Genomic DNA, 8,922 nt, shown 5'->3' on the forward strand with positions numbered 1-8,922 from the left:
GTACAGTATTAAACGTTAATTTTGAAGATGTCTTTTTTTTTTTGTATGTTTGTTGGTATGATGGAGGTATTAAATAATGAAAATGACAGTAACAAAAAAGGATGAAAATGTTTACTAATAGGGAAATCAATTTCTAATACCTAACTGGCTAACTTACTTAGCTAGCTAGGGTAAGTGGTTCCTCATGATCAAAGAACTCATTCCTGAACTCCCGGTTATTTAGGAATTAGTATTTCCCCTTATCAATGGAAATCACTTCCTGTTATATTCCGATTCCATCGATAGACCGTATTTTTTTGGACTTGACAAGCTCTTGAGATGGCTAGTGTTTTCTTCCATCGGGAGTGTATGTTTTTGGACTTATCGGTTTGGGTATAAGCTACGTCCAATTGTTTTAAGAAGCAAGTTGCCATGTTGGTATAGCAGCTTCAGTACGCAAGCATTTTTACGTACCATGAAGAAAGAGACCATTGGAGTCAAGAACCAGGAGTTGAAACATGGTTGCAATAGAGAATAAAGTAATGATGGCTTACATTAATTGAACCTTGATTCCTAAATAGAAAGAAGAAAAATTCAATAGTTATTTCATCGATTTGGGAATCGATGAAAGAAAATTTGTAAGAAATTCATCAACTTTTTGGTGGTTAGCCAATTTCCTTCAGCTTCAGAAAGCGATGGAAACAAAAATAATGTACAAGATCAATCAGTTTACAAAAATCATAAGTGTAATTAAAGGATGCATGCTGTGAATCACAATCCATTCAGTCGAGAAGTGAGGTCAATGAAGATGTCTTCTCTGCAAGGAATCGTGAGTCCGCCTGTTGGATAGTTGTACCCGTACTCCTCCTCCGCCTTACTTAGCAGCTCTTGGAACAAAGGCTGACTCAAAAACGATATCGGAACCACAAATCGTTTTCTTTCACTCTCTCCAACGTACACAGCGACATATCCTTTTGGAACTCCCACAGAAGACGTTGAACTCGCCTTGTTCACAAACAAGTTTGACTGGCGCAAGATCTGCTTAGCATGCATGATTCCTGGTACTCGAATAGCCATGATATACTTAAGAGTACGTAGTTATCACTCGAACTAGAAAAGCTAGGTCTGAGAGGGAAGGAGAGTAAGTTGTAGAGAATATGAGGGCTTAGTTTGGTGTGAATTTGCTTTGGGGATAATGAGTGAGTATAAATAGAAGCAAAGCCATGTAGACATTTGAAAAATCCATGGAGGGCAGGGTTGGGACAGAGGTGAGGCAATTGGGTGGGGAAGGGTATGACATAAGTGTTTGGAAGGTCACATGGTCATGTCTTCTTACTCGTCCCAAAATATTGGTAGTGGATAGAGACCTTAATGTGGATTTGTTAGGGATTGTTATGTCCAGCCATTATTTGTGATAACATACAAAGTGAGGAAAACTAAAACTGCTGGCATTTGGTTTGGTTAGTTTTAGTGGCTAGCCTTGAATACCGGACAGCCATAGACATATATGTCCATAATTAGTTGACAACACCATGTAAACACTGTATGTATGGATCAAATTGAGTCCCAGCAATATCATAACGTAACCTGCATTTCGAAATATCAAGCTAGCCAGATAGTACGTACGATAATTTGTACTAATCAGTTGATTCTTTGCCCGAATTGTAAGTTGAGGCAAACATCATACAAACAGTTTCTGATATATTATTGTCTGAAAATGACAATATAACTTGCTTTGAACTTCTGAACTTTGCCATTGCAAATTTGTTATTTTTCTTACTTCACTCGGAGAATACTGCTGGAAAATTTAGAGGTAACTCATCACGGTGAGGGGAATTTCCAGAAAGGCGCTGGTAGTTATATCCAATAATTTCTAGTCGCTCATATATGGTAAACTTACAATGAAGCTTTTTTCCTATAACTTTTGCTATTATTTGCCATATAATGTGTCTAATTCTTTTCACTTAAGTTGGCATTTCTATTCATTACCCGATGGGTAATACCCACCCAATAATAGTTCGCAGGTAATACATAATGATTAATACCCATCAAATAATTCGCGGGTATGGGTATTTACATAACCTATTTCTAAACGGGTAAACCCATACCCACCCATTTACCCGTTTTCAATATGATCGAGCAAGATTTTTTTTTTGTTTTTGGTAATTTAAGGCCTTCAGCCTATTAAAGGCTGGGATTTTTTTTTTTTAAATACTTGCTACTATTTTTTTATTTTCGACAAATACTTATTACTACTTTTTTTTAATTAATTATGAAGCTGGTAAATAATCAATTATTGTTACTGTGCTCTTCAAATTATTAATGTTTTTTGCTGCATACCTATCGAAAGGAAAAAATTGTTCTTTGCTGCATAAACGAAATAACTGGAAGTATATTTGCTGCATACTGATTATGCCAATCTGGATATGTATATTTCTTACCAGAAAAAGATGCAACAACTTTATACATTTACACAAATTTACATCAACCTGTACAAATGAATTACTAGGCTAAAGTCCCACCAAAAAAAAAAAAAAAAAGAAAGAGAAATTTCCTTGATTTGATCTACAACAAAACACCAACACACTGGTTATATCTTCTATCTTCATCTTGCCTTGTTTTGATTTCTTCTGCACATCTCAATGTGCTCTCAATTTGATAGCCTCCTCCAATACTGACTTCTCTTTTCTAAATGACAACAGTAGCTCTCAAACACACTCACATTCACATCTAACTTGAATCCCATCAAGAACTGAAACTCAAGCTCTAACTTGTTCAGCTCAGAAAGCTTATTCCATCAAAACCCAGAAAGCAAACCTGAATGTGGGTTTTTTTCTGTTTCACTTTTACTTCAAAATTATCCCATACTGCTGCCTTCCTCTTTCTTTTGCGTGGAACACTTTGTTCCACATCCTCATCCATTATTTCATTATTAGCGCAACTATACGACATATCTTCCATACTGCAAGAAGTAAAATAGCAACCAAAGAATGAATACAATTTCCAATATATAAGTAGATGCATACTGCAAGAAGTTAGATACACACACAGTGAGATTAGGTGCTCTGTAACCTCTGTTTGTGCTCTGTTTATGAACATACCAAATGCTTTACAGGATTAGGTGCTCTGTTTGTGATATAAAAATAGGAGAATGATGAAGTGGAAAGTGGAAACCATTAGTTAGGTAGAATAGTGCTTTGTTGTACACAAAAGGAAATTAAATTATGTGATCAAGATTATTGTTGCACGTAGAAGAAAAAGTGATATACTGATGTAACATCTAGTTACACTGGAGAAATAAGGCTGCAATTGAAATTGCTCACAATCCTGTTCAGCATGATCGCACGAAGCATGTGGAGGTAGATCGACACTTCATTGAAGAGAAGCTGGATGGACAGATCATTATGTTTCCCTTCGTTCCTACTGAAGAACAGTTGGCGGATATTCTTACAAAGGCTCTCTCGAGTAAAGCCTTCTATGACTCACTTGACAAGTTGGGCATCCATGATCTGTATGCACCAACTTGAGGGGGAGTGTTGGCGTGAGTCATGCCATGTAATTAGGATTGTGAATATGGTGTATTATTAAGATTATTCTGTTGTAATTAGTTTCCTAATAGGTCTTGGTGTATCTTGTATAAATACTCCGATCTTGGAGAATGTAAATATCATATCAGAAAATCTCAAATCTCTTATTCCTTTGTTCTTCTTGACTCATCTAGTTACATTCTAAAGATTACTATAGAATGCCTCTTTACGTTTGTAGCTAGTCACCTATAGAAATCTTTATGTAAATTGTTATGGGATGAGCTGGGTGTTTAGTGAGTGGATAACAAAGTTCTTAAGCAAAATTGTTATGTAAATCTTTTAGGGAAAATTTTGAGAAGGGTACATCAACTTAAGGCCACTATGCATTTCAATACATCAAGTTCCAAAATATAAACTTTGGTACATGAGGTTTCAAAATCGACCCAGTATACATACACGACGTCAATGACGCCGTTAGTCTCGTGCCAGCTGTCGTATTTCAAGGGGTAAAACGGTCTCTTCACATTTTTTACTCTGAGCACCCAATTATCTCTCTTCTCTTATTCTGGGCACCCATATCTCTCTCTCTCTCTCTCTCTCTCTCTCTCTCTCTCTCTCTCTCTCTCTCTCTCTCTCTCTCTCTCTCTCTCTCTCTCTCTCTCTCTCTCTCTCTCTCTCAAAATAGAGGGCACAGCTAGATGGCTCGTTAACGCACCCATCTTCTTCAGACCCAATTTCTCCGCCACACCACCACGCAAACTAACCCACCTCCGTCGCCCAAAATCTCATCTTTGAAGGTGCGCCCACATAGAGAGAAAACAGAGAGAAACCAGTTCCCCTCCCCCTCCACTCTTGCCCAGATCTTGATCCCTCCGGATCTAGATCGAAGGCTTAAGGGTTGGGGGTGGCCTCCTCGTTCAGGCTTTGTCCAGTTTCCTTGTTTCTTTACTTGTTGGAGAGTGGGTCTTCCCGGAATAAGCTCAATCAGAGTGGAGATTTTGTTGTGTTGGGTTCGATGTCCAATTCGTTTGCGGGAGATAGGGTGGAGGCGGCGGTTTGTTGGCCAGTGGGCAGGGATGATGTTGCTGCGGCTTCTTCTTGGGGCGGATTCGAGTTCGGCGGCGCGAGCAGTGGTTGGTGGTTGGATCCATCCGGATCTCGTCGCAAATCCGGTGGGGATTGGGTGGATCCTGGTGTTGGATAGAGCAGCAAGCGGTGACGGGAGTTCTAGATCTGGCGGCAGCGGCGTCTGTGCGACCGAGGGCGGGGTTCGACAACGACGGCGGCGCAGTGACTTTGAGGATGAGGTGGTGGTGGCGGGGTTTTCTGTGCAAACGGAGTCTTGGGCAGGTGGCCTATCTCCGGCCTGGGCCTTCTGAAGATGGCGGAGAGATATGGCGCCGACCTTCTGCAGGTGGCCTATCTCCGGCCTGGTAAGCTTCCGGTCGCGGCCATGGAGGAAGAGAAAGGGGATGGGTTTGGAAGGTGGATGAGATATGGTGGTCGTGGACATGGAGGAGAGAAAGAGGATGGGTCTGTGTACATAGAGAGAGGAGAGAGGAGACTGAGTCAGAGAGCGTGTGAGAGTGAGATTGAGAGTGAGAGTGAGAGGAAACTGAAAGTACTAAAGTGCCCTTAAACAAATGAATAATGACATAAGGGTTAACACCGTTATTGACGTCGTGTACATATATTAGCTCGGGTTTGCAATTTGATGTACTAAAATTTATAATTTAGAACTTCATGTACATAAATTAATAGTGGGCCAAACTTCAAGTACTATTTCTGAAATTTTCCCAATCTTTTAAGCAGGCCACCCAAACAGCAAAAAGTTCTTATTCATTTTGTTGCCAATATCAATAGTTTAATATGAAAACTGCATATCATAGAGCTTTATCTCTAGCAAACATGCAAGGAAGGCAACTGCATATCATAGAGCTTTATCTCTAGCAATCCACACACAGTGAGAACCCTAAACTAATCTCTCAATTCAAACCTTTGAAAATTTTTTCGTTTTTTCAAGTTCAGACAATTTCATTAAAAAGAACCATTTCCTTATTGTTTAGAATAACTGCAAGGTATCACAAATAGATAGCAGGAAATTACACAACGTTTTTGATCAAATTGAAACCAAATCAAACATGACGAGTAGTTTTCATTTTCACAAATTATACAGAAAAACCTCCAAAATCTAAGCACACTAGGTTGGTTATTCTCAGAATCAGAACAGAAAGAGAGCAATAGGCTTTTGAACTTTTGGTTGAAAATCTCTGATCCCATTTTCCCAGATCATTGAAAACTTAATTCGTGTTTCTGTGTGAGAATACGGAACGGGAACTAAGTATGACGCAAGGTAGAGAGGGAGAGAGAAATGACACAAGTATGTATAGTGGTTCACCTTGCCCTTGAGGCCAGGCTACGTCGATCACTTAGATATTTTACTATGAGTGAGGCCAAGTAGCCTTTGTAGTGATACAAGTATGGGGATCATGGATCCCCCCTCTTCCAAGAAGGAGAGGACTTCCTCTTATAGCTAAAGGAAGTCTCCATCTAGTTTACATTTCCAATGTGGGACATAATACACCTATTTACTTCTCTTGAAGGCTTTTGTAGAGCATGGGAGGGTGGCCTCCTGGCAAGATACCGGCCGACCTCCACCATGGCGAGGTAGCTCGGGTGTCGGTCTACCGGATGCATATCGTAGGCGGGACCTACCATGTCGTGGGACCACGTACGAGGTCGTTGCTTATGCTTGGTGGTATGTGATATAGGCGGTATGTACAAGTCCCCCAAGTCCCCGAGTAAGAGGCGCTTCTTGGTTGGGGAGTTTAAATGTGATGTCGCCAAGTATGAGTGACGACCTGTTGAACGCCATACCCATACTAGTCCCCCAACTCCGTGAGCAAGAAGGGACTCTTCGGGTCTTGTAAAGTCTTCCATGGCAGATGGGTGGTACGGGGGCCCATCATCGAGCTAGTACCTCCAAATAAGATAAGAGGGTACAAAGAGCATATTGATTGCGCTAGGGAAATCTAAGGGACATTTGAGTCAAATGCATCGAGGTGCATTGACAGAACCCGACCCAAGTTTCACCCCGAAACCCGGATACGAGCCTGCGGGACCCATTTAAAGGAAATTCTGACGAAAAATCGGCAGAACCTCCCTTAAAATGAGCTACCCAAAAATTTGCAAAACCTGGACATGCTTAAAACTAAACTCACACACAAAGATACATTCTAACATTTACATTCCAAGCGTATATATTACATTCCGGAAGTACGAATTCCACGTTAACCTCCAAAAGGTAACATATTCTCAAGCATTAACATTCTCCAAATTTGAAAGGGTTATCAGAGCAATTCTACATAACTAAGCCGATATCATACAAGGTAGGTTAAGTAATAACCTACGAACAAAACGGAAGCGCTGATTTCCAAGCCTCTAGTTCCTGGACGCGATCTCGGCCAATCTGAAATCTGGGCATTTGAAAACGAAGGGCCTAGGGGAAAACATTTAAAAACCGTTAGAGTGAGTGGACAAAACTGAAACAAGTTATGAAACAATTAATTGAATGCTTTCCCATTTCTCTTGTTAACAAAACCAACATGCAGCGAGATTTCACAATGTTTCCAACTCATTCCTTTTCAAGAAAAACTCATTCGATGACTAGAAAAGACTGCTGCCTAGTCATCTCATGCCATCTAAGAGGGACTGCCACCCAAATGACGCATCGGTAGGTACTGCCAACCGGAATAGGAGGCGGTGGTAGAAGGGACTGCCAACTAACCACCTCATGCCATCTGGTAGGGACTGCCACCCAGATGACGCATCGGAAGGGACTGCCAACCGGAATAGGAGGCGGTGGTAGAAGGGATTGCCAACTAACCACCTCATGCCATCTGGTAGGGACTGCCACCCAGATGACGCATCGGAAGGGACTGCCAACCGGAATATAGTCTGGAAGGGACTGCCAACCAAACTATTACCTAGAAGGGACTGCCAACTAGGTAATATACACATGCGCCAAAGATAGCCTCCTTGTCAACTGCTTTCTTTAAATTCTCCTCTTTTCACAAAGATCACATTTACTCAAATAGTATACAAATAAAAACTTAATACCATGCTGCATGCATTATTTAAATAAAATAAAAGTCCACTCACGGTGAGTCTCGCAGCTAACCCTGCTGCCTGCCCGTGTCCTCCTCACTCGAGGGATCAGTACGTCCTGTAGCAAAAGGACAGGATATAATTTAACCTCAATAAGAAATTAATCTAAGAGTCAAAGCTTAATCCTTTGGAAATTAATACTCATTACTTAAAAGAAATTCCCTCTAACAACCAATTCTTCAATTTAGGATGCAACTCTCGAATTTCGGAATTCCTTACAAATTCAATTTCTTAACTAAAACTAACCACCAAATTATAAATAATTCTCTTTCCAAAATCTCCAAATTCTTTCTCCAATTTCTCCACCAACAATTAGCCAACAAGGTTACAACAAAACATTTTCTTCCAAATTTCCAATTTCTCTTTTGACATTCGAAACCCATTTTACTTCTCCAACCTCTCAACAATCTCAACTCATCACTAAAAATATGACAACAAGTTCTCAACCCAAGATTAAAATCTTAACACCCTTAGAACCACATCCAACATCAAAACTCCAAGGAAACTCACTATCCAAACAACCTTAAACCTAACACAAAATTCATAGATTAAATCTAACAGTTTCTATACCTGCAACAACAACCAAATTCAAGTAGAAATGTCCGGAAAAATCAAACAAGAACCCAAGAATTCGACAGTTACTGTTCACAGTCTCAAACACCTTCAAATCTTCCTCCACCGATCAAAACGAGCTGCAACAAGGTTAGGAACACGTTCAGCACCTCACCAACAACCAAAACCCTCAAAAAAATCCGGCCGGAAACCGCCGGAAATCGAAGATCAAAGTAAAACCCGATTTTTCCCATTTCTGGAAATTTCCTCTTCAAATCTCAAAAAGCTACCCAAGGTGAAAAACTTACATAACTAGGTAGAGAAGGAGGAGAGGATCACGCCATGCCAAGCGGTTCGTCCTGGGGTGGCCAGACAGCGACAAAATCGCCGGAAAACCAGAAATGACGCAAAGGAGAAGAAAGGAGGAGGGGAAGGTCGGGTCTGTCCTTCCTTGGGCTGCTTTGACTTCTCTCTCCTCTATCCCAAAATAAAAACTTATTTAAAAACCTTTACCAAGAATAGTAGTTTCCATTTTGGTAATAACTTTCCCGTAGAAAATCCGATTTAAACAAACTACGTGTCCACGAACTCGATTTTTCGTATACTATGGCATTCTCAAGGAAATTTCCTAATTTACCGGACTAAAGAAAAAGTCACTCTTCGATCAATAACGGTAAAATGTAACTAGTAAAAATTC

At 40.4% G+C, this 8,922-nt stretch overlaps 1 protein-coding gene and 1 long non-coding RNA gene across 2 annotated transcripts; both read right to left on the reverse strand.

The window, feature by feature from the left end:
- Positions 1-507: 507 nt before the first annotated feature.
- On the reverse strand, positions 508-1,170 carry LOC133734048 (auxin-responsive protein SAUR21-like). Its single transcript, XM_062161709.1, has one exon. The coding sequence runs from the start codon at positions 1,054-1,056 to the stop codon at positions 751-753; it is 306 nt and encodes a 101-aa protein (XP_062017693.1). The 5' UTR covers positions 1,057-1,170; the 3' UTR covers positions 508-750.
- Positions 1,171-6,736: 5,566 nt separating this feature from the next.
- Positions 6,737-8,716, reverse strand: LOC133734207 (uncharacterized). The gene is made up of 4 exons (XR_009858145.1): positions 8,534-8,716; positions 8,244-8,365; positions 7,668-7,731; positions 6,737-6,982 (listed from the first exon to the last, which is right to left on the reverse strand). It is a non-coding gene; the product is annotated as an uncharacterized LOC133734207 (long non-coding RNA).
- Positions 8,717-8,922: the final 206 nt, after the last annotated feature.

This window comes from Rosa rugosa, chromosome 2 (genome assembly GCF_958449725.1).
Source record: "Rosa rugosa chromosome 2, drRosRugo1.1, whole genome shotgun sequence".
Classification (NCBI taxonomy): Eukaryota; Viridiplantae; Streptophyta; class Magnoliopsida; order Rosales; family Rosaceae; genus Rosa; species Rosa rugosa.